Source organism: Bidens hawaiensis, unplaced genomic scaffold, assembly GCF_021521415.1.
Source record: "Bidens hawaiensis isolate Kalapana, Puna unplaced genomic scaffold, B.hawaiensis_p1.1 tig00016156_1, whole genome shotgun sequence".
NCBI lineage: Eukaryota > Viridiplantae > Streptophyta > Magnoliopsida > Asterales > Asteraceae > Bidens > Bidens hawaiensis.
In genome coordinates this window covers 189,068-215,960 of record NW_027492471.1, presented here as the reverse complement: position 1 = coordinate 215,960, position 26,893 = coordinate 189,068, and the positions used below count along the sequence as shown (strand labels likewise).

Here is a 26,893-nt window from a genome sequence, read left to right as displayed (position 1 = left end):
ATATCCCTAGGACACTAGTGATATGATCAGTGTGATCACCCTCATGCTCATCGCTAACCAAACATTTTTTTCCTCCTTTTTTTCACTAATTTTTATTTTCTTTTTTGTATTTTACTAATATAAATAAATGGAATGATAAAGAATAAAATGGGTTAAGTGATGTGGTTGAATGATGGAGGAAAAACTAAGATGGTTGATGGCCTGATGTGATGAATGATCCAAAATGTGAAAAGTGACTCGTAACTCATAACCTTATAAATTGTAATGTTCTATCTGTTATTTTTTTATACTGCCCATTATCCAACAAACCGTATTTTCAAATGTTCAGTTAAGCAGAAATATATTGGTGTTACCAAAACTGATTGTTTGCCATTGTATGACACAAGTACTAGGAATTCACATTGTACGTTATGTAGTTCTTGCAGCCATGACTCTAACCGATATTTCGTGTGCTTTCTCCAATGTCTCAACCACTTGACCCGTCGTTGGTCGCTCTTGCTTGAATCCCGTGCATGACATTGCTAACTTAAACATGATTTCAAATGCTTCCGTTGAGTATTCGCCTTCAAGTTTCGGATCAGCAAATCCCACTATGCTTCCGCTTCTCGTTAGTGACTTCGCCTATGTTATTATTAATCTTTTGAGAATACTATTTGCTTTATATAGGATATACTGGTTTTAAATAATCTCAACTATAACTTTTTGATCGCTCTCAACTAACGAAATGACTGGTGAATGGTGACACTTCCACCTTTTAACATGTTTTCTTCTAACGATCCACGACTAATGGAAGCGTAACTCTGTTAGTCTCCGGTCGCAGAAAAACGCATTCGACTGAAAAGTTTCTTTTTCCGCCAGAAAATTCAACCTCCTCAACGCAAACCTCTTTGAAAGCTTAGGTCGGACCTTAAGGAATCTTCTTTTAGTAAAAACCAATTATTGAATATTGAGGTTGCGTGTTGGTTGTCGGAAAAACGTTTTTTCGGGTTGAAACCATCGATGTGTAACATCCTAAAATTTATAATGTTAAGTAAAGAAAGTTACGTTTAGTGATTTCGCGTTATTAATTAATTAATGTCGAGTAAAAAACGGATCATTGACTTAGATTAATTAAGATGGGTTAAATGAGAATGGGCCTTGGGTCCATGGGCTTTAAGGGATATAAATATCCCCTAAACCAACCTAAAACCCTAAACCCTCATTTCATTTCCATCATAATCTCTACACACTCAAAAACACACACATACACTACACCATATTCGGCCGAGAGAGAGAGAGACATCCGAGACCAAGAATCAAGCCGACCATTATTAGATCTTCAATATACGAGATAACCAAGCAAACCGCGACCACACCGAACGTATAAAAGGTATGTTCTTGACCTTTAAAGTTTACGTAGTATTGAACGTTTTTACCTTAAAGGTCCAAGCTTTATAGTATATACGGGATATATATACGAACGAAAACGGTTAGGGAACGTAGGGGGTGATGTCGAACCATAACAAGGGTATTAAAATCGCCAAAATGCTTGATAAAAACCAAACCCGTAGCTGACCTGAACAACTTCGCCTGCAAAGCTTAACTTCGCATTCAAAGCATAACTTCGCCTTCAAAGCATAACTTCGCCTTCAAAACTTAACTTCGCCTACGGCCAAGTTCGCCTAACTGGTAACTTCGCCTAAGGCCAAGTTCGCCTAATTGATAACTTCGCCTAAGGCCAAGTTCGCCTAACTGATAACTTCGCCTACGGCCAAGTTCGCCTAACTGATAACTTCGCCTAAGGCCAAGTTCGCCTAACTGATAACTTCGCCTAAAGCTAAGTTCGCTTAAGGTTTAACTTCGCCTAAAGTTAAGTTCGCTTAGAAAATAAATTAAAAAACTAATGGAAAATGTGTTAAGACAGTTAATGTAAATAAAATTTTTCCAAGCTGACCTGGCAGCTCGACCCCAGGCAGGGGCTCTGCCCCTTGGACCCTGCTAGGGGCTGCCGCCCCTAGACCCCGCTGCCAGGGGCGCTGCCCCCGGACCCCCATTCGTTGTGGGTAGTAGTTAAGACTAGAAAGATGATATGAGTAGTGATAGTTAATTGATACGTACACTTGTTATACAGTCAGCCGTGCACAACTGAAGAAAGGGATTACGATTAACGGCGAACGTAACCGTGTTCAGGTGAGTTTCTAGCCCCAATTATGTGTTATGTTTTCGGGGCTGTGTGCATACTCGATATGTTTGTTAATACGCTTATCCTAAGAGATAAGTGTATGCCTTATGTGAATGATGTGATATGTATGAATGATGGCTTGACGGTACGTGAACGATCTTCGGATATTGCACGTACTGTCAGGTTGTAACGCTAAGTATAAGGTAAGTATGATATGTATGCTTATGTGTATGAATGTGATAAAGTTAATAAAAGAAGGAAAGGATGGTTGTATGGTTACGAAGAGGGTACCGGGCCCTAATAATACTCGAGGTATGATGTATGGTTGTATGGTAACGAAGAGGGAATCGAACCCTACTAATATTCGAGAACTAGGGAACCGAACCCTACTAATATTCGAGGAAAGAGGGTACCGAGCCCTGATAATACTCGAGGAAAGAGGGTACCGAGCCCTGATAATACTCGAGGAAAGAGGGTACCGAGCCCTAATAATACTCGAGGAAGGAGGGTACCGAGCCCTAATAATACTCGAGGAATGTAGGGCGTAATGCTCTTTATAACGTAAGATATGAAAGTAAGTTAATACAAAAGAAAGTATGAAAGTATGAAAGTATGAATGAAAGAATATAAGTTTATGTGTATTGTATAGTGTATGATTAACTAGAACTCACTCAGCGTAGCTGACTTTTAGTATGCACGCAGGTGAGTAGGATGAGGCAGCTCGCTTGAGGAGACACGTGGCACTGAATAAGGGCTGGCATCGGAAGACTCAAGACGTTTAAGTTTAATGTTTCGTTTATTTTGAAAGACAAAATGATGTTTTAAGACAAGACGTGTTTTGTTATGAAATGTTTTATGAAAGCTTTTATATTGCGCGAATGTTTTAATTAACTCTGATATTTAGAACTGCGTTTATGAGTAAATCCAACACGAAAGTAGGGCTACCGGTAACGGGGCCTTACAAGGTGTTCAGATAGGGGTGATCATTGGTGGTGGTGGTCAACGGTGGTGTTCAAGTGGCGGTGTTGGTGTTCATGTGGTGGTTGTTGGTCGGCGACAGTGGTGTTCAGGTGGTGGTAGGCTGGTAGCGGTGGTGTTCAAGTGGTGGTGTTCAGGTAGAGTTTTCTGATGAAAAAGGAGTTTTCCCCGGCAAAAAAATGTTTTGCCAGCAGCAGCAACCGGAGACTAACGGAGTTACACTTCCTTTAGTCGTGGTTCGTTGGAAACAAACATGTTAAAAGGTGAGACTGTCACCATTCATTTCATTAGTTGGGACTTGCAGTGACCAAATTGTGATAGTTGGGATTATTTAAAACCAATATATTTTTATACAAAAACGAATTACTAACAAGCACATACTTACCATTCTCACTAGTGACATAGGCTTGCTTGCATTCATGTTTATAACTTTCTTTCCCGAGAGAATTTGTAAAAGCACGATTCCAAAACTATAAACATCACCTGCTGAGTTGACTTGACGGTCACTTTGGTATTCCGGGTCAACATAACCGAATGTTCCTCTAACCTCTGAGCTCACATATGTTTCTCCAATGTCAATAACCTTAGACAATCCAAAGTCAGAAAGCGTGGCCTCAAAGTTTGGCCCTAGGAGTATGTTTGTTGGCTGCAGTTTTATATAATGTTTAATAATGTATCATAAACCAATAAGAAACATAAATGTTTAAAACTAGGTTCAATCGAACATTCGAACCTTAATATCTCGATGAACAATGCAGCCTTCTGGATATGTGAGAAGAAACCAAAGTCCTCGAGCGGAGTCTATTGCAATCTCAACCCTTTGAATCCAAGACAACTTTTTATTCTTTCCTGAATATGAATCAGTTCATCAAAACTTGGTTACTGTTCTATAGAGTAATCCCATGTTAGAAAATGGTTTAGAATATTACCAAAAAGCCACTCCGAAAGATTTCCATTGACACATAGTTCATAAATGAGGAAGCATTCATCTCCATTGTCACAACACCCTAGCAATGTAACAAGATTCGGATGTTTTACGAGTGCGAGATTCTTAACTTCCCTTAGAAAAGTTTCTACAAACTCCTCATTGATGATATGCTTGATTGCAACGCGTTCTTTGTTCGAGAGTCTGCCTCTATACACCTTGCCTGTTATTATGCTTACAACACATTAGTGTTTGGCCATGTGTGGTTCTTGCCTTGGGCCAGGCCGGGCCTCGGCCCACCCAGCTTTTTGCTTAGTAGTGTAATTTTTTCGATAAAACAAAAAATTTATACGTATTAAGTACGGCCCATCTGGATTATTTGTTCAGGATCCGCCACTGTGTTTGGCTAGAAGTTGTCAAATTATTCACATTTATAAATACGTTACACTTAATGCTTACCTGCTGTTCCTTCACCAATGTAGTTTGATTGGTCCAAGTTGTTAGTCGCATAATGAATCTCCTTAAGCGGAACTTTAAGATATTCAGACTTCTTTGGTAGATCGCGCTTCGTGGCTGTCAAGCAAAAAATATAAATTTACACATGTTTGTATTTGATCTCTAGTGTGTTATAAATAAGGCAACATATGTACCATCTTTTGCTTTTGCACGCGATTTCTGACATCGTCTTACAATGATATATACACAAACTAGTACGAACGCTAAAATCCCGGAAAGCAATCCAATTATCTCTGTTTGAGCAACAAAGTAATTAACCTTTTAGCATGATTCATATTATGACTGTTTAGTATGAAGCTAGTTGGGCCTGCTTGGGCGGGTTGACATTCATCGGGCTTTGTTTTCCAAAAAAAATTTAGAAAAAAATAACGGTTTTTGAAAGAGAAAAAAAACAGTTCAAATCGTCAAACTGCTGAATTCGGCCATTTTGGCCGATTCACCTGATTTGCGGTTTGGGAACCGTAGTTAGTGTTTCGATCCAGAACTTTTTTCAAAACTGGTTGAACCGGATTGAGAACACCGGTTTCATAAACTAAAAATATGTTCAAGTCCCCTTTGTAGCATTTTTATTTTACGTGGTTACAAATAAAACGGAATATATAGAGATTATATACCATGGGTATCCTTCTTTTTTTCTTGTGCACTGGTTTCAGCATATACTCTAAAATCTACAAACAATAATGAAGAGGCATAGTGAGTATCTACAAAACATAAATTATAACCGAAAAACAACATATTTTAACAACTTTTCGGTTTTTCTTAGAACATATGTACAACCAACACAATGTAAATGTTATATGTTATATGTTTATGCTTTCCACATATTATTACCATTGATAACATCTCCAAGACATCTATGGACATTCCGCACCCAAATCAAATCATCGATCCTACTACTGGTCAACGTAGTCAACACTGCAAACCGGCATAAATCATCATCTCTATCTCTATCTCCACCTTTTGTCCCTTTGATCTCCTTCCAACTCTTTACACATTTACCACACGCCCAACCACCACTAGCACCATGATCAACTAAACCACAACCCGTCGATAAACTTATAACGTCATCACCAAGTTTACTAACCACATCTTGAACCATTAAACCCGAGCAGTCTTTCACACCATTGGTCATGGTTAGCTTATCGAATCCACAAGTGGATACATCGGTTATGTCATCCTTAGACTTGTTCAAGCAACTTGTTTGTTCGGTTGCATTCAAGTAGATTTTCCCCGTCTGATTTGCACGCAAAGCTAGTGCGTCGAGGTAGATGTTAAACGGTTCTTTACAACATTCATCTTGTAAAAAATCGTTCCATGTCCCTTCTTCGCATGTTGAGTTTAACGCGGTTGTAATGTTTTTAAACTCGAGTGGACATTGAGACATTGAATTATTAAACCACAAGAACAAGAAAATGGAGGATGTATGAATGATCTTTTGAGAATCCATCAACATTGATATGTTTTGGTAAAAAATATATATGGAGTTTGTTTATAGGGAAAATGGTTGTTTGATTTGTAACTATATATTGGGCACAACGCCAAGTCACCAAACTATATAATACATTCATATTACAAATATTATTATTGTTGTCTAGACATTTTTGTAGTCATTGTAACGACATATATTGTTAGCGGCGGAATATGTTATGAAGGGATATCCAAAGTACTTTATATTACAACTTACAAGTGTCAATGGTTGTACACTTGTACCTTGAGTTGTGATAGTTGTACCTGTGGTTAAAAGATTCAACACATAAGATTTCATGATCAAGGAATCCATTTTGAGATATCCAATGAAGCATATCTGTCTAGCATATAATTTATTAAATGATTGTATATCATTTACATAGTATTCGGCTAACGAGACAAAGAGGGTCGATTGAGCCACAACGTATGGCCCGACCAAGATTGTGGAAGAAATTAAAATACTTAGTTTTTTTTGGATGATTAAGATGGTAGGTATCTTATTTAAGTTTTATTTAACTCGACGTGACTTCATTTCTTCATTTTAAGCTTCTATTTCTTCATTTTATGAGTGTCGATTTTATTTTCACTATGTGGGGCAAGCAACAACAGGTAGGCTTTTGTATTTACTTAACGGAGATATCGACAACTCATTGGATGACTAAGAAGCTAGTTATTACAATCGACCCTCAATATTTTGAACAATAGTGAAATTTTCGCATTTTCAAAATTTTTTACTTTATTTGAACAATGTGTATAAGAGCTCACAATTGTGAGAAAACAAATAATAAAAAAAATATTTTTTGGATTTTTTAATACTTCGTCTAGTAGGGACTCATGGGATGTTTAAAAATGTGTGTCTCTTATTCAAATTTTATTTAACTCGACGGGGCTTCATTTCTTCATTTTAAGCTTCCATTTCTTCATTTTATGAGTGTCGATTTTATTTTCACTATGTGGGGCAAGCAATGTAACACCCCGACCAAAGGCGGATTATATATCGGGGCGCCACATATTGTTTCATTACTCGTGACACTATTGGGTGTCAATATTTAATAAATACATTCATTCGCGCACGCGCAAAGTATACACGAGATAACATATATCATCATAAATCAATATATTATAAATCATAATATTCGAACAGCAAAAACTTGTCTTGATACATTTTAATCTAGGTCCAAAATAAAGAAACTTCCTATGTGTCCACAAGCTCCAAAACAGCTACTGCAAACCTGAACATGTGTTAAAATAAACGTCAAACACTTGCGTGTTGGTGAGAAATCAAGTTTAATACAATACATAGATAACAATAAATCTGCGCGCAACATGTGTATGTCTGGTTTTCAACAAGGGTGTAATCTGATCGGGACCAACTCTAAGATTCATAGACTGCCAGTGCTCACAATTGAGCTCACAACAAGACAAACTGTGCATGTGCAAACAAAAGAGAAAATCATAAACGATAGTTCTCCCGTGTTCATCTAATGGATCCATGAAAACTGCGGAATAGGCCGAACAAAGCGGTTAATGATACACACACAAATAAACAGCCAAGTAAACGTCCTCAACACATGGGATACTGCGCGACTAAAGCTCATAGACAAGTTTAAGACTCTAAGTTTGTATGAACACATGAACATCCCAAAATATTAAAAGCAAAAAGGGATTAAGTACGAGATTACTCACTTGATAAACGATGCGGTGTAAGATAAAGCAAGAACCAACTTTAAACAAGCACAAGTTAACCTATAAATAAGATTATTGTTTTAATGATTGGTTTTAAGTCTTGATTATAAGTTAGCATAATTAATAAGTAAATTATTATATATAATATATATATTACCGAAAATCAGGGCAGAGGGGAGGAGAAAACGGAGGCAAGAGAGGAGGCGGCAGGAGGACAATCGGCAGAGAGCAAAGGAAGAGAGATAATAAGTGTTTGTGTGTGTAGTGTTAAGAAAAATAAGATTATTATTTATAGGGAAACCCTAGGGAACACAATCCCTAGAAAAGGGGAAAAGATCTCAAAAAGCAAAAGATTCCAAAAGCAAAAGATATCAAAAGATATGGCAGCTGCAGGGGGCAAGATAAAGCTGTCAGGGAACAGTAAAAAGCATGGGCGGGTCAGATAAAGGTACTGGTCAAGCATGACAAAAGCAGATCTCAAAAGATAATGTCAGTCACTTTTTCTGCCAACCAATGGGGTTGGTGCGCATGCTGCGCCAAAAGTGGCTTTTCAGACATAAAACAGATTAGGTCAACAGCTCAAAAGATAAGACAACACAAAAGCAAACGGCTAGATTAAACAGAAGAAAACTCAAAGGGTTTAGCGCGAGAAGGCTCGAGCGCGAAGGCAGACACAGAAGGTCAAGAGAGCGCGAGCGCGAAGGCAGACAGAACCAACCTTAACGCGTCGCGGAAAGAAATACATTTCTAAGCGCGCCGCGGGAAGAATCACATTTCTTAGCGCGCCGCGGGAGGAACTAAAATTCCTAGCGCGCCGCGGGAAGAACTATAATTCTTCGCGCGTCGAGGGATGAACTACGATTCTTAGCGCGCTGCGAGAAGAACTACAAATCCTTAGCGCGTCGCGGGAAGAACTACCGTTCTTAGCGCGCTGCGAGAAGAATTACAATTCTTAGCGCGCTGCGAGAAGAGTTCGTCTCGCGTGTCGCTGAAACAGGTGGTCTTCACGCAGGATTCCTTGTAAGGGGTCTGGCGCGTGGAGCTGCGCAGACAACCTTAGGCGGGAAGAACCAAAGGACAAGCAAAGAGTTAGAAGAAAAAGAGGGAAACAAGGCTTAAGGGCGGGACGGCGACAAGAGGGAAAAGAAGGCGGAAAGAGAGAAGGAGAGGGACGGGACGGCGGAAAGAAAGAGAGAGAAAGAGGCGGGAAGGAAAATATATATATATTATTATTAAAAGTAAAATATAAGTATAAATATACATTAAATCATAAAAGAAAGAGATCGGATCAGAGAAACGGGTACCTGGGTCGGGTCGGATCGGGGCAGATGTCACAGTCTCCCCTACTTTAAGAAATTTCGTCCCGAAATTTATCTCGAAGTAGGTTGCGCAGAGAACAGGTGCGGGTACTTGATCTTCATTTGATCTTCCCTTTCCCATGTAAACTCGGCTCCGCGCTTGGACTCCCAGCGAACTTTCACGATAGGGATACGACTGCGCTTGGTTTGCTTAACCTCGCGATCCATAATCTCAACAGGCTTCTCAACGAAATGCATAGTTTCATCAACTTGAACTTCATCAAGTGGAATGTGAAGGTTCTCGTCAGCTAAACACTTCTTGAGATTGGATACATGGAACGTTGGATGCACATTACTGAGCGCGGGCGGCAGGTCAAGTCTGTAGGCAACTTTCCCTACACGCGCGAGAATCTTAAATGGTCCAACATAACGAGGAGCAAGCTTACCTTTCTTCCCAAAGCGGACAACACCCTTCCAGGGCGACACTTTGAGGAGAACAAGATCACCAACTTGAAATTCGAGAGGCTTTCGCCTGCGATCTGCGTAACTCTTCTGTCGGCTTCTGGCAGTCAGCAGATGATCACGGATCTTGGCGATTTTATCGGTTGTCTCTTGAACAAGTTCGGGTCCTGTGATTTGAGTTTCACCCACTTCGCTCCAACAAATCGGGGAGCGGCACTTACGACCGTAAAGTGCTTCAAATGGGGCCATACCGATACTGGAATGATAGCTGTTATTATAAGAGAACTCGATCAAAGGCAGGTGCGAATCCCAATTACCTCCAAAATCAAGAACACAAGATCGGAGCATATCCTCAAGAGTTTGAATAGTTCGCTCAGACTGACCGTCAGTCTGAGGATGATATGCCGTACTCATGTCCAAGCGAGTTCCTAGCGCAGATTGGAGAGATTTCCAAAAGCGGGATATAAAACGGCCATCGCGATCGGATATGATGCTCAAAGGAGTACCATGGCGGCAGACAATTTCCTTGACATAAAGCTGCGCGAGTTGCTCAACACGGTAGTTTTCACGAATGGGCAGAAAGTGAGCAGACTTAGTCAAACGATCCACTATTACCCAAATGCTATCATGTTTGCTTGCTGTCAAAGGTAACTTGGTAATAAAGTCCATCGCTACACATTCCCATTTCCACGTAGGAATTTCTGGTTGTTCGAGCAAACCAGATGGGCGTTGGTGCTCAGCTTTTACTTTAGAACAAGTCAGGCATCTAGCTACGAACACAGCAATATCCTTTTTCATACCGGGCCACCAATAAGTAATGCGCAAATCCTTGTACATCTTATCAGCGCCAGGATGAATAGAATATCGAGATTTATGCGCTTCACTCAGGATATCAGCGCGAAGATTCTCATCAAAGGGAATCCAGATGCGATTAAGGTAGCAGAGAATTCCACTCAGATTTGGCACAAAATGCGCTTCCGCGCCACACGCTAACTCGGCGCGAAGGTTACCATTACTGATGGATGCGCGCTGCGCGTCACGAATACGCGATTCAAGGTTGCTTTGAATCGGCGCGAAGTGAAGCTGGGTGCGCGGCAAAATACAGTTAAGCTGGCAGGGTTTTCGGCTGAGCGCATCGGCTACCACATTAGCCTTACCAGGATGATACCGGATCTCACAATCGTAATCGCTGATGAGTTCGTTCCATCGGCGTTGCCTCATGTTAAGTTCCTTCTGATCAAAGATATGCTGAAGGCTTTTATGGTCAGTGTAGAGGATACACTTAGTACCATAGAGGTAGTGTCTCCAGATCTTCAAGGCAAAAACAACTGCGCCTAGTTCGAGGTCGTGAGTTGTATAATTCTTTTCATGAACCTTGAGTTGCCTTGATGCGTAAGCGATAACCTTGCCTCGTTGCATAAGAACACAACCGAGACCTTGGTTGGATGCATCGCAATACACGACAAAATCATCATTACCCTCAGGTAGCGCAAGAACAGGAGCTTCACACAACAATCGCTTGAGCGTCAGAAAGGCTTCTTCTTGCTTCGAGCCCCAAATATACGGTTTACCTTTGTGCGTTAGAGCTGTTAAAGGCAAAGCGATCTTTGAGAAGTTCGAAATAAATCGCCGGTAGTAACCAGCTAAGCCCATAAAGGAACGGATCTCAGGAGGAGAGGATGGCGTAATCCAGTTCTTGATTGCTTCAATTTTGGATGGGTCGACATGAATACCCATCTTGTTTACAACATGGCCAAGAAACTGTACTTCATCCGACCAAAATTCACACTTGGAGAGCTTAGCATAAAGCTGCTCGGTTCGAAGCTTTTGCAACACCAACCGAAGATGTTGCTCATGCTCGGCCTTGGTCTTAGAATACACCAGAACATCATTGATAAACACGATCACGAATTTATCCAAGAAAGGCCTACACACCCGATTCATTAGATCCATGAAAACGGCGGGTGCGTTGGTTAGACCGAAGGACATGACCAAGAATTCAAAATGGCCATAACGAGTTCGAAAAGCAGTCTTCGGAACATCTTCATCGCGGATGCGCAACTGGTAATAGCCAGAGCGGAGATCAATCTTCGAGAAACAAGAGGCACCTTGGAGTTGATCAAAGAGGTCGTCAATACGCGGTAAGGGATACCGGTTTTTAATGGTGAGTTTGTTCAACTCGCGGTAATCAATACACATGCGAAACGATCCATCTTTCTTTTTAACGAACAACACCGGAGCACCCCAGGGCGAAGAGCTAGGGCGAATGAATCCTTTAGCTGTCAACTCTTGAAGTTGGCTTGCCAATTCTTGCATCTCAGCGGGCGCAAGACGGTAAGGAGATTTAGCTACGGGGGAAGCACCAGGGACAAGATCAATACGGAACTCGACTTCACGAGCGGGAGGGATACCAGGAAGATCATCAGGAAAAACTTCAGGGAAATCACGCACAACAGGGATATCGCGAAGCTTCTTTTCTTCAGCAGGTTTAACCACATGGGCTAAGAATGCAATACACCTTTTCCGCATGAGCCTTTGGGCTTCAGCGCAAGACATAAGCTTAAGACCGCGGGAGGGTTTCTCGCCGTAAATATGAAGATCACCATTTTCTCGAGGTATGCGAATCATCTTCTTGGCGCAAATAACTTCGGCGCGATTCTTCGAAAGCCAGTCCATACCAATAATAACATCAAAGCTTCCAAGAGGCATGGGGATGAGGTCAATCAGAAAATCATTTTCGTTAAGGTTAAGCGTACAATCCTTAATCACTGAGTTTATTAAAACAGTTTCGTCATTAGCCAATTCAACTGAAAAATCTTCTTTTAAATCGTTGCGCGGTCGCGCAAGCTTCTGCTCGAAGGCGCGAGAGATAAAACTTCGATCGGCGCCAGTATCAAAAAGTATAGAAGCATAAAATCCGTTAAGCAAAAATGTACCATTAACTACGTCATTATTCGCTTGCGCTTGGTGCGCGGTTATGTTAAAAGCTCGTCCACGCGTTACTTGGTTTGAAATCTGGTTCACCGGATTCGCTTGCGTGATTTGCACTTGTAGCCTTGGGCACGCGTTCCGGAAATGACTGGGGTCACCGCAGTTAAAGCACGATCTGGGTCGTGGGTTTTGGTAGGTTAGTTGTGGGTTCTGCGGGTAGGCTGGTGGTGTTGGCGCAATTGGATTGGCGGGAAGGACTCTACAGTTTTCTGCAAGGTGACCAGCGCGACCACATCGGTTACAAAGTCGACATGGGACTTGAGGTGGGTGGTGGAGTCTACAGGTTGGGCAAAAGGGGTGGTTTCCTGTGTAAGGTTTCTTAGTTGGCGGGGCAGGGAGTGCTGGATTGGTTAAGGCATAGTTGTGGACTACAGGAGGTGTTGGGTAGGCTGACAGAGGGTTAGGCGCATAAACTGGAGGTTGGTATGCGGGTTGCTGGACAATGGGCGGGTTGGTAAGCGCATAGGCTTGTCTGCGCCTACGTTTCTGGTTATGGTTTGAGGGTTCTGGTTTGGTTTCTGCGGGTTCAGGGGCAGTCTTGGTGAGTTTGGTCTTTTCTGTTCCCCGCAGGAACAGGGTTCCTGCTCTGACATGGTTGTCGCTGAGTACAGCGGCCAACTCGATGGCGTCAGAGAGGGTTACTGGGTTTCTGGCCCATACAGAATCTTGAATTTCCATGGGGAGACCCCCAAGGAATTTCTCTATGGCTCGGCGGGAAGGGGTAACAAGGTGAGGGACAAGCAGGCTTAGTTCATGGAAACGCGTCGCGTACTCGCGCGCTTCACCACTGTACTGCTTAAGATTCCAAAATTCCTCCTCCAGGCGCTTAACTTCGTTGGGAGGGCAGAATTCTCGCGTAAGAATTTCCTTGAATTCCTCCCATGTCATGCTAGAAGCAGCCTCTGCGCCACGCGCATGAGCTACTCCATTCCACCATGTAAGCGCTCTGGATTCCAGGACACTGGAAGCATATAGGGTTCGTCTCTCTGAGGGGCATTGGGTGTGGAGGAAAGTGTTCTCTATTTTCTCAAGCCACTGGAGCATCACGGTGGCTCCTTCAAGACCTGTGAACTTTGGAGGGTTACCCGCGTTAAAGGATTTAATGTTGTAACCAGAGGTGTTGGTATTGTTTTGGCTCAAAGCTTGGGCTATTGCGGCGGCCATTTCCTGGGAACGTTGCTGTCTACGCATGCGCGAGGCTTCTCTTTTCTGAAATCGGCGAGATAGCGGAGGCATTCTATAAAAGTTTTAATTTTAGTTAATATCTTGGTTTTATCGCATAGTATAACTTTATAAAGCTTGGTTTCGCAGAGTTAGATACTATCAAAAGTTAAAGTAGATTAAATGACTTTAAATGCAGACTTAATAAAGGTAACAAATTCGAATCAAGAATCGACAATCCATGTATCACCATGACTTTCCGAATTCCCAATTTAAAATATACGAGCAAACGAGTATTGGAGATTGACGATTCATGTATCACCAGGACTTTTCAATCTTCAATATAAAACATACAAGAAAATGAGTATTGGAGGTTGACAATTCATGTATCACCATGACTTTTCAAGTCTCCAACCTCAGAACATAATCGTAAATGGAAATTGAAAATCAACTATTCATGTATCACCATGACTTTTCGGATTTTCAAATCCAACAAACGAACATGTAAGTAAAATCAATAAAAATCGAAATTCAACAAAAATCGAAATATCGCGAAATAAAACATAAAATCATATACTGCGCAAGCGCGAGCATATTCATAAATAACGAGTAATTAACAATAAGCGCGCAAACATGAGATTTCTCTCATGCGCGAGAAGGGACTCTTAGGTATTCTAGGCCGTTACGTCTAACCACCTATCCTAAAGTCAACGAGCTCTAATACCAATCTGTAACACCCCGACCAAAGGCGGATTATACATCGGGGCGCCACATATTGTTTCATTACTCGTGACACTATTGGGTGTCAATATTTAATAAATACATTCATTCGCGCACGCGCAAAGTATACACGAGATAACATAAATCATCATAAATCAATATATTATAAATCATAATATTCGAACAGCAAAAACTTGTCTTGATACATTTTAATCTAGGTCCAAAATAAAGAAACTTCCTATGTGTCCACAAGCTCCAAAACAGCTACTGCAAATCTGAACATGTGTTAAAATAAACGTCAAACACTTGCGTGTTGGTGAGAAATCAAGTTTAATACAATACATAGATAACAATAAATCTGCGCGCAACATGTGTATGTCTGGTTTTCAACAAGGGTGTAATCTGATCGGGACCAACTCTAAGATTCATAGACTGCCAGTGCTCACAATTGAGCTCACAACAAGACAAACTGTGCATGTGCAAACAAAAGAGAAAATCATAAACGATAGTTCTCCCGTGTTCATCTAATGGATCCATGAAAACTGCGGAATAGGCCGAACAAAGCGGTTAATGATACACACACAAATAAACAGCCAAGTAAACGTCCTCAACACATGGGATACTGCGCGACTAAAGCTCATAAACAAGTTTAAGACTCTAAGTTTGTATGAACACATGAACATCCCAAAATATTAAAAGCAAAAAGGGATTAAGTACGAGATTACTCACTTGATAAACGATGCGGTGTAAGATAAAGCAAGAACCAACTTTAAACAAGCACAAGTTAACCTATAAATAAGATTATTGTTTTAATGATTGGTTTTAAGTCTTGATTATAAGTTAGCATAATTAATAAGTAAATTATTATATATAATATATATATTACCGAAAATCAGGGCAGAGGAGAGGAGAAAACGGAGGCAAGAGAGGAGGCGGCAGGAGGACAATCGGCAGAGAGCAAAGGAAGAGAGATAATAAGTGTTTGTGTGTGTAGTGTTAAGAAAAATAAGATTATTATTTATAGGGAAACCCTAGGGAACACAATCCCTAGAAAAGGGGAAAAGATCTCAAAAAGCAAAAGATTCCAAAAGCAAAAGATATCAAAAGATATGGCAGCTGCAGGGGGCAAGATAAAGCTGTCAGGGAACAGTAAAAAGCATGGGCGGGTCAGATAAAGGTACTGGTCAAGCATGGCAAAAGCAGATCTCAAAAGATAATGTCAGTCACTTTTTCTGCCAACCAATGGGGTTGGTGCGCATGCTGCGCCAAAAGTGGCTTTTCAGACATAAAACAGATTAGGTCAACAGCTCAAAAGATAAGACAACACAAAAGCAAACGGCTAGATTAAACAGAAGAAAACTCAAAGGGTTTAGCGCGAGAAGGCTCGAGCGCGAAGGCAGACACAGAAGGTCAAGAGAGCGCGAGCGCGAAGGCAGACAGAACCAACCTTAACGCGTCGCGGAAAGAAATACATTTCTAAGCGCGCCGCGGGAAGAATCACATTTCTTAGCGCGCCGCGGGAGGAACTAAAATTCCTAGCGCGCCGCGGGAAGAACTATAATTCTTCGCGCGTCGAGGGATGAACTACGATTCTTAGCGCGCTGCGAGAAGAACTACAAATCCTTAGCGCGTCGCGGGAAGAACTACCGTTCTTAGCGCGCTGCGAGAAGAATTACAATTCTTAGCGCGCTGCGAGAAGAGTTCGTCTCGCGTGTCGCTGAAACAGGTGGTCTTCACGCAGGATTCCTTGTAAGGGGTCTGGCGCGTGGAGCTGCGCAGACAACCTTAGGCGGGAAGAACCAAAGGACAAGCAAAGAGTTAGAAGAAAAAGAGGGAAACAAGGCTTAAGGGCGGGACGGCGACAAGAGGGAAAAGAAGGCGGAAAGAGAGAAGGAGAGGGACGGGACGGCGGAAAGAAAGAGAGAGAAAGAGGCGGGAAGGAAAATATATATATATTATTATTAAAAGTAAAATATAAGTATAAATATACATTAAATCATAAAAGAAAGAGATCGGATCAGAGAAACGGGTACCTGGGTCGGGTTGAATCGGGGCAGATGTCACAAGCAACAACCGGTAGGCTTTTGTTTTTACTTAACGGAGCTATCGACGACTCATGGGATTCCTAAGAAGCTGTTTATTTCAATCGACCCTCAATATTATGAACAATAGTTAGATTTTCGCATTTTCAAAAGTTTTCACTTTATTTGAAAAATGTGTATAAGAGCTCACGATTGTGAGATGGAAAATAATAAAAAAATATATTTTTTTTGGATTTTTAAATATTGCGCCTAGTAGGGACTCATGGGATCGATGTTTAAAAATGTGGGTCTCTTATTCAAATTTTATTTAACTCAACAGGACTTCATTTCTTCATTATATGAGTGTCGATTTTATTTTCAGTATGCGGGGCAAGCAACAACCGGCAGGTTTTTGTATTTACTTAACAGAGCTATCGATAACTAATGGGATGACTAAGAAGCTGGTTATTACAATCGACTCTCAATATTTTGAACAATAGTAAAATTTTCGTATTTTCCAAATTTTTTACTTTATTTGGATGATGTGTATAAGAACTCACGATTGTGAGAAAAAAATAATAAATAAATAAATATTTTTTAGATTTATTAATATTGCGTCTAGTAAGGACTCTTAAGATGATTAAGATGGTGGGTCTCTTATTATGAACAATATTTAAGTCAGCCACCAAAATTAAAGAAAATAACAGCTACGAAACCTAATCAAATCGAAACCAAACCCTACCATGTGTCTACATTTAATGGTAAATATTGTTAAGAAATGAAATTATTACATTTATTAGACGTTCAAAAATTTATTACGTTTCTTGGTGGGAAATTAGTACGTTTCTTTTAATGACCAACAAAAAAATTAAGTGAATTAATTGATTGATTAATGTTACAGTACGTCCTTGTTATATAGAATATATACTCTCCCAGTCTCATTAAAAGTGTCCATATTTCATTTTTTATTTGTCTCATTACAAATGTCCACTTTCAAAATTTATTAGTCAATTTCCAATATTACATTTGAACACACAGAACTAACGTTAATAAACAATATTAATTGACCCAATTTACAATAGCATTATTGTCATTTGGTAATTGATAGAATAGAAGCTCTTTCTACTCTCGTATTCAATGAAGAATAGGCCCTAAGGGCCATCCATGGACAACCACCACCCACGTGGTTTAGCTAATTCAACAGCATTCGGAGAAAAGCGACAAGTACCATCGGACAAGCAAATCACTTTTGGAATCACCTTTAAGGATCCTCTTACGGTGAAATGCCGGAATGATGCTAGTATATCCCGAGCGAGTCAGCTAAACAAAGACGAAAATCTCAGTACTATTTTGACCAGAGTATGCTTGTTGAAATGAAGGCATACCGCACACTGCTTCAAATCAAAAGACATTGGTTTAATCTCAAAGCCTCGCCAGAAGACGTTCCACAAAAGCATTATTCTCTTGTTCCTTGAGCAATTGAGGAAGTGATGCGGCTGCTTGTCTTGCCTCGAGCCCATAAGAGAAGTATTGCTCTGGACTAGGATGGTGCAAAACAAAGTAATCATTCGATATACTTTGAACTTTATGTTTTTCAAACCATGACACTTATAGTAGGACGAATGGAGTATTACACTTGAGTACGTTCTAATATAGTTATTTAACATAATGTTTAATACCTAGGCGCATCCATTTGCAAAAGGTTACACACACAGTGATCGCAATCAATGCTGGTGATCCGACCTGCCACCAATTAGGTTTGTTCACGAGTCGACCCCGAGTTTAACCAGGGTGGTTTTAAGCTCGAGCTCAAAATTAAACGAGGCAACTCATCTAGGCTCGAACTCGATTTTGAAGTTAAACGAGCTTAAGATCGAGCCAACGCTCGACTACAAAAATGAGTCAACTCAGCTCAAATTATTCTAAATCTAGTTTTATTCGAGCGAACCACGAGTCATCCGAAAGTCCACTGTCGCAAAACCCAAAATCCCAATTCACATATAATATTTTATCACGAACAAAACTCGAACCGACTCGTCTGGTCATCAAATCCATATAGAGATACAAAACATAATCTTGTTATCTTATCCATCCAATCCACATCCAGTAACCAGTCCATTCATCTTCATGTCTCCACCAATCAAAACCTTATCTTTCCATCTCTAAACACAAAACCCACTTCCCAATCTTCTCAATCCGCCATTTTCCCACCAAAAATGGCATCCATATTATTATCATCTTGTTCTTCACTCAGCTACACAACCTCCAAATCACAACTATTCAATAACAGTACTTCTAATCAGCCCACTAATAATTGCATTCAAAGATTCAGACCCATTTGTGCTTCACAAAACAATAATCATTTCACCCACAAACAGGTCAGTTTCATTCATTGTGTATGTAATGTTATAGCTAATTAGCTTAATTATTGATGATGACGTCAGCATTGGTGTTGTTTAGTTGCGAAATTGGTATGTGTGTATTATTTGGTTCGGTTATTAGCCTCAACCAAATTAGCTAATCGGGTTTCGGTTAATTGGTTTGGTTATTACACTTGGTTCTATTAATGTATAATCTTGATTCTTAATTGTGTATGTAATGTTATAGCTAATTAGCTTAATTATTGATGATGACGTCAGCATTGGTGTTGTTTAATTGCAAAATTGGTTTGTGGGTTTTGTTAGTTATGAGTTGGGATGTGCACGGTTTGGTTTGGTTCGGTTTGGTTATTAGCTTCAACCACATTAACCAATTGGTTTTCGGTTAATTGGTTTGGTTGGTTTTTATGGTTCGGTTTGGTTAATTTTGGTTACTAACTAAAATCAAATTTGGGTAATTTTTTTTTACTTGGAAATACATGAGATTTATGCATAAATACATAAAATGAAGGTATAAATACATAAAATGGAGGTATAAAAGCTAGAAATATATGAAAAACCGAATGGTTCGGTTCACTTAATCGAGGGTACAACCGTACAAAAACTAACCGATAATGCCGATTCAGACTCAATTGTTCGTCGTAAAAGCTTTGTAATTCGTAAATTATTATGCTGTTTCATTAATGTATAATCTTGATTCTTAATTGCATAAGTAATGTTAGCTAATTAGCTTAATTTTGATGATGACGTAAGCACTATTACTGTTTAAATGCAAAATTGATCTGTGTATTTTTGTTAATTAGATAAGCAATAGGTTTTCGGCTAATCGGTTCGGTTAGTTTTTCGGTTTTCGCTCCGCCTCGGTTAGTAGTCAAGATCAAATTTTTACTTAGATACATAGATGGATGCATAAATACATGAAATGCAGGTATAAATACATGAACCGGAGATATTAATACATGAAATAGAGGTACAAAAACTAGAAATTTAGGGTAATATGAATGGTTCAGTTCGGTTAGGTTTGGTTAATCGAGGTTACACAAAATAACCGACAACATTTTTCGGTTAATTCGGTTATCGTTAGTTTCGGTTCAGTTAATTTTGCTTAAACGAAGGTACAAAAAATAACCGATAGCTGAGTTTTGGTTAATTTGGTTATCAGTTAGTTTTGCTTTGGTTTTGTCGGTTTTCGGTTCGGTTATTGCTCACTTTCCTTCAAGCTGAGTATTGATGCTGATGTCAGCCTTAATGTTGTTTAAATGCTGAATTAATAGGTGTATTTTGTTTGTTATGAGTTTACGAGGGGTATTGAAGTTCTGTGTTTGGTTTTGTGCAGAAAGATAGATTTACTGGGATTAAAGAATGTATGTTGTCTGTTGCATTGGCGGTCGGATTAATAACTGGTGTGCAGACAGCGGGCTTTCCTAGTATTGCCAATGCGGTTACTCCAGCAATATCGGATCTATCCGTGTTGATATCGGGTCCCCCGATTAAGGATCCGGAAGCCTTATTGAGGTACGCTTTGCCGATCGATAATAAAGCTATCAGGGAGGTGCAGAAGCCTCTAGAGGATATTACCGAGAGTCTCAAGGTCTCGGGAGTAAAGGCGCTTGATTCGGTTGAAAGGGTAAGAATCACATTCTTTTGTTTTATGTTTTGGTTTTGAATTATGTAATTGTTATGTGTTTGGATATGCTAAACACTCACATAAAACCAAAATAATCGAACCGTAACTAGAATAACTGACGTAACCGAACAGAAATAACCGAACTCAATTAAAAACCGGTTTTTGGTTCAGTTTTAGTTTTGCTAACAACCAAAAACCGAAAAAACCAATTTTATGTAATTTTATAGGAAGTTAATAAGTGGAGTCTGATTAAAATTTTCGGTCTAGATGTGTAATAATCAGTTAATTAACTTAATTATTAATTAACAAAAACATTCAGTAGCAACTTCATCATTTTGGACTATTTTATAAAATTTCAAGCCTAAATGGTAAAACCGAACCTAACATATTGTAAAATCCAAAAACCAAAAAAAAAACCGTGAAAACTAAAAGAAAAGGTTTTAAAAAACCCAAAAACTGAATTTTCGGTTTGAGTTGGTTTTTGACTCGGACCGACCGATGCACACCCCTAGGTAAAATAATCGAACTGTAACTAAAAAAACCAACGTAAACGAACAGAAATAACCCCAATTAAAAACCAACAATTTGGTTTTATGTTTTTTTAAAAACCGATTTTTGGTTCAGTTTTGGTTTTGCTAACAACCAAAAACTGAAAAAAGCAATTTTAAGTAATTTTTTATAAAATTAATTAGTGGTGCCTGTCCAAAAATTTTGGCCTAGATGTGTAATAATCGATTATTAGGCGGAAAAAAAAATTATTAATTAACAAAAGTTTAGGCCCAAATTCATCATTTTGTACTATTTTTTTCAGCCCAAAATTTTCATGCTCAAATGGTAAAACCGAAAAGACTGAAACCGGACCAAACATATTGTAAAATCTGTAAACCAAAAAAACCGAGAAACCCAAAACAAAAAGGTTTTCACTTTTCAAAAACCCAAACACTGAATTTTCGGTTTAAGCTCAAAACCGACTCAAACCGATCAGTGCAAGCAAGCTTATAATATTTGTGTTATCGTGAATTGTAGAATTTGAAGCAAGCTTCTAGAGCTCTCAAGCATGGGAAGAGCATGATCATAGCAGGGTTAGCCGAGTCAAAGAAAGACCACGCAATCGAATTACTTGGAAAACTAGAAGTCGGAATGGAAGAGCTTCAGAAAATTGCAGAGGATAGAAAACGAGACGCCGTAGCACCTAAACAAAAAGAGCTTCTGCAATATGTTGGAGGGTACGTATTCGTTCACTATGTTTTGTTGTTTCTAAATAGTTAACGTGTTAAAATATGATTATAGAAGCTATAGTACTAAAACGTTTAGACGTTCGTAAGCATTATATCATTTTTAGCTTAAGGTTTTAAAATTTGTACTCGTTTGACACGTTGGAGATGAGGTGGACCCCACATACGCCGATTTTGAGGTAAATAGGAAAGACCCGTGTCACAAAAAATAGTAATTTCTCATTTATACCCTTGTGATTGACTGCAGCTGAGATCTTCGTGGGGCATTGCGTTTCTGCAGTGTTGAAGAGGACATGGTCGATGGCTTTCCGTACGAGGTCCCAGAAGAATATCAAAACATGCCTCTTTTGAAAGGGCGAGCGACGGTGGATATGAAGGTCAAAGTCAAAGACAACCCGAACCTTGAGGAATGCGTGTTCAGAATCGTGCTTGATGGTTACAACGCTCCTTTGACCGCTGGAAACTTTGTAGATTTGGTTGAAAGACATTTCTATGATGGCATGGAAATCCAAAGAGGTAAAATAATATTTCAATTTTAAACATTTTATTTTTAACAACTAAATTATTTTTTTGACATATTCTTTAGCCGACGGGTTTGTTGTGCAAACTGGAGACCCTGAGGGTCCTGCAGAGGGTTTTATTGACCCTAGTACCGAGAAAACGCGTACTATACCTTTGGAGATTATGGTGGAAGGTGAAAAGGCGCCCGTATATGGAGCAACATTGGAAGTAAGTTAATATTCGGGTTGACAAGTCAACGTTTTTTTTTTATTTTTTTGAAATAACTAATACGTTACGTATGTATATGCAGGATATCGGTCTCTACAAGGCTCAAACTAAGCTACCCTTTAATGCATTTGGAACCATGGCTATGGCTAGAGAGGTATGACTTGTAAATCAATAAAACTTTTGTAATCAAAAAAAGTTTTTTTTTTTTTTTAATAAAAATAAATCTGCACTAGGGGTTTGCGTGGTGCGGTTCGGTGAGGTTTTCCGCTAAAACCAAACCGAAAACCAAAACTTCGGTTTTTGGAGTTTTTGAAACTGTTCGGTTTCGGTTTTCGTTTTGGTTTCGGTTCGGTTTTTTCGGATTTTGCCAATTGAGCTTGAAAATTTTAGGCCAAAAACAAAGTCGGCAAAAAATAATGAATTTAGATATAAACAATTTTGTTAATTGTAAAATAATAGACTACTATAGATTTAACCAAAAGTATTTGAGTTAAATATTTATTAAATTCTTATAAATTTCTTAATATAAAATAGAAAAAACAAAAAATCAGGAATTCAGTTCGGTTCAGTTTTTTTGGCTTTTATTACATGCAAAACCAAAACAGAATCGTTAGTTCGGTTTTTACAAAAACGTAAAACCAATCCGCCGGTTTTGTTTCGGTTCGGTTTTTTTGGTTTGAATTCTTCGGTTTTATTGGTTTTGGATCGGTTTTTTCGGTTTCTTGCACACCCCTAATCTGCACATTGAGTTAAATAATATATATAATATATTTTACAGGAATTTGAGAACAACTCGGCTTCAAGTCAGGTATTCTGGCTTTTAAAAGAGAGCGAGTTAACTCCTAGTAACGCAAACATTTTGGACGGTCGGTACGCTGTGTTTGGGTACGTGACGCAAAACGAGGACTTTTTGGCTGATTTGAAGGTTGGAGATGTAATCGATTCGATTCAAGTGGTTTCAGGGTTGGATAATCTTGCTAATCCAAGCTACAAGATTAACAAGATTGCTGGTTAATTTATCAATTTTTATTACTTTATGAGGTATGGTTTATGAGGAAATTGTTGTAATGTACACTACTTATATTTATGTTTTTATAAGTTATAACTATTGTATTGCTTATATATGGTAACTTTTTTTTTGTGCTAAGATAATAAGATTGTATTGTACTCATAATATATAATCTTCTGCTCAATTTATACCTACAATAAAACACATTAGAAAAATTTAAGGTATTTATATGATGAAGAGGCAACCAAACCAAACACGCGTTTTATAACAACGAATCGATCGATTATCCCAGTTCCTGTCATCGGGTTTTTCTCTTGCATTCCATATACTTCGCTAATATAAAAAACCACGAGAAACCGATGCTATTCTATTCGGGTTCTTTTTAGCTTGACTCAATTAAATAGCACGAATTATGAGTGGTCCGGCTATGCAGTTAATGCGGAAAAATATCGGATATTGGTCAAGGACCAGTATTTAAGATATCGGTTTTTGAGGTGAGATATCGGTAATTTTAATATCATACATAAATAATCATCAATATCATCTTTTATAAATTTACATAAAAACTACAAAATAATATCAAATATCAATTTCACGGTTACAATCTACATCAGATATGACAGAAAGCAAAACAATAACTAATTAATGGAGTACTAATTTTCAAGGAATATTGGTTTTAAATAATCTCAACTATTAGATATTGGCAAATAACAGTCTCAACTAACGAGTTGCTGATGACGGTCCTATCTTTTAACGTATTTGCTTCCAACAGTCCGCGACTAACAAGATCCTAACGTCGTTACTTGCAGATCACCAGAAATATCACATTTTTATCCCGACAACTCAACCTGAACACCTTTGACTTGTTAGTTAACCGAGGCACCTATACACGTTCCAGCTTCAAACAGATAAATTTATGTTAACGTGTTCAAAACTGAGACATGCTATGAAAATTATTATAAACGATACTTGATCCATATTTTTCATGTCTATTTTTTTTTAAAAAACAGATGTTTATTGCAATTATAATTAGTTACTACAAAACGATTACAATTAACATATGCCTATTTATGCTAGATGTTTCGAGCCAATTTACACGTATATTAAGGTACCTATTATATTCATGTGGCCTATGTAAACCTCTAAACTTATTGAAAGATATATGTGAACTACAAATGTGCACACAAACCATGGAGTTCAAGAAAATGATTTGTCTTATTTTTTATATAAATTGTTAATTAACTAAATTCGCCATCGAAAACTGACATAATTATTTTACCATGTTCTCTGGTAAGGGTTAAGAAGTGATGAAGCAAATTCATAACATAGGAGTGGAGGGCATTTGGAAGGCTTACTAAGGAGATTCAAATACACATGTAATTAGCTTTAAGACTTTATTATGTTATTTTTGTGATGATTTAAGACAGGCCGATTCATGCATGTTGCTAAACCAATCTTAAAAACTATTATGATGGCTCCAGGTGTTGCCAACTGTTATGTGTCATCAAAACATCACATCAGACATATCATTCGCGTGCTTTGTGCATGCGTGTCAGGATGCTTCACTTTGTTTAGAGTTTAGACTAATTTATTCTTGGTTGCTAAAGGAAAAATAAACAAGGTTCCTAGTTATATACAACTCCAAGTTTTGTCCACCTACTTATGTTCTTTTTTACGATTACATGGTTTATTGGAATATGAAATTCAACCCTCGAAATGCAGGATCCCTATTTTTTTACTACCCGGAGCTTCGATACATTTCGAAATCTAGAGATATCTACCGGGGGGGGGGGGGGTACCCCATTTCCTTGTTTCAAATTCCACATTATTATGAGCATTTATATCTAATTCATATTAGCTCTATTTAAAGAGAACATAATCCCATGAATAATTAGTTATATAACTTACACATAAGTATAATTATTTATGTACAAAGTTAATGTACAATAATCCATCCAACTAATTTTTCCACATTCATATTTGTGTGTTGCAAGATCATGCTAAAGAATGACAATATTCGTCGTTTTTAAAAAGATGCCACATCTTGAGTTTGCGACATCTATTTTTGGCTAGACCTGTCGGAATAAGAGTAAAATATCCCATATGTGTGACACCCGGCTAAAAATTAGCCTAATCCGCGACTAATATATTCTCGATTAGCAATAAAATTTCATCATTATGAGAAAAATCCTCTTTATTAGTGATCTAGACATTTCAAAGTCAACAAAAAGTGCAAAAATTGCCACGTAACGATCCTGACGTGGAATAACCTCGGGTAGCGAGTCAAAAAGTAAATAAATCCTTAAAGAGGCTAAATGATCTCGAAAAATTAAAATACTTATTAAAGTATTAGAGACAATGTATAAACTTAATTTTAGAAGGCTTGAATCACTAAAATTGCAAAATAAGTAAACTAAGTGTCGGTGGACGACTCGGTACGGACCCAACGACAACTATTTTCAAAAATTAGTTTCTTAGGCTTGTATTATCTAGAATCCAATTTCGTTCAAAGTCTGACAAAAATTATTAGGAACGGGATTCGTTTGATTAGCTAAAATTCGTTAGACGTTAAAACGGAAACTTAAGATTATTGTTTAAATACCCACTAACCAACCCAACCCAAAACCATTCCACCCCTTGTTTTCTCAAAACCACCCCACCCCATGACACCTCACCATGACACCTCACACCCTCACCTCCCTTCTCATCCAATCAACATCCAACAACAAAACCACATAATGATTACCCTAATCATTACACGCATGTGTTGGCAATCATCATCACCCACTTGTCCAACACCTCACCACACAATCTCATTCTTTCTCTCTATATATACATGGCACACACACCCACATTCACACACACTCAAATTCAAATTAAACACACACATCATAATCAAGATCAAGTTCAATGGAGGTTTAGAAGATCAATAGGAAGGATTAAGCCATTAAGGAGTCATTAGGGGGGATTAAAGCTAGGAAACACACACTACTATCACTCACCATTTTCATCTTTTAACAATCTCAAGAAATCAAGTAAGTATTATATTATGAATTGATTATAGATATACAAGGATTATTGTTCTTGAGTTTGATTTGAAAGATTGTTAATATGTGTGGCATATGTATATGTATGTGTGCCGTGAGTGTATGTATATATGTATGAGAGGATCAAAACTCAATAATACATACATACATACAACCTAAAGACTCTATATTGATTAATGGAATTCATGTTAAGTTTTAATAAACTCTTGAAACTTTTGGTGAATTTGGAAGAGTTTGATTCTAGGGTTTGTTGTTAGAAATGAATAAAACAAGGATATGTTCATAATGGTAAATTGGGGATTTTTGGTTTTGGATTAATCAAAAGGTTTTGGATGAATTATTGACATGGGATAACTTAATTGAAAGTAAGATAGGTTATATGCTAGAATTAATAGTTGGAACTTGAAGATTAACAAAGATTGATAAAAGTTACTAATTAAGGAAACTTTAATTTAAGAAAAGTTGAAATTTGGATTTTGATG

General features: G+C 38.5%; 3 protein-coding genes across 3 annotated transcripts; 1 reads left to right on the top strand and 2 right to left on the bottom strand.

Moving 5' to 3' along the window:
• Positions 1–408: 408 nt before the first annotated feature.
• LOC143550734 (putative receptor-like protein kinase At5g18500) lies at positions 409–4,434 on the bottom strand. Its single transcript, XM_077041332.1, has 5 exons — positions 4,428–4,434; positions 4,069–4,287; positions 3,873–3,988; positions 3,525–3,785; positions 409–621 (listed from the first exon to the last, which is right to left on the bottom strand). The coding sequence occupies exons 1-5, from the start codon at positions 4,432–4,434 to the stop codon at positions 409–411; spliced, it is 816 nt and encodes a 271-aa protein (XP_076897447.1).
• Positions 4,410–6,040, bottom strand: LOC143550731 (uncharacterized). The gene is made up of 4 exons (XM_077041331.1): positions 5,412–6,040; positions 5,195–5,248; positions 4,715–4,813; positions 4,410–4,637 (listed from the first exon to the last, which is right to left on the bottom strand). The coding sequence occupies exons 1-4, from the start codon at positions 6,031–6,033 to the stop codon at positions 4,513–4,515; spliced, it is 900 nt and encodes a 299-aa protein (XP_076897446.1). The 5' UTR covers positions 6,034–6,040; the 3' UTR covers positions 4,410–4,512.
• Positions 6,041–18,499: 12,459 nt separating this feature from the next.
• Positions 18,500–23,453, top strand: LOC143550740 (peptidyl-prolyl cis-trans isomerase CYP38, chloroplastic-like). Its single transcript, XM_077041337.1, has 7 exons — positions 18,500–18,764; positions 20,101–20,391; positions 21,418–21,617; positions 21,907–22,142; positions 22,213–22,355; positions 22,438–22,509; positions 23,134–23,453. The coding sequence occupies exons 1-7, from the start codon at positions 18,603–18,605 to the stop codon at positions 23,368–23,370; spliced, it is 1,341 nt and encodes a 446-aa protein (XP_076897452.1). The 5' UTR covers positions 18,500–18,602; the 3' UTR covers positions 23,371–23,453.
• Positions 23,454–26,893: the final 3,440 nt, after the last annotated feature.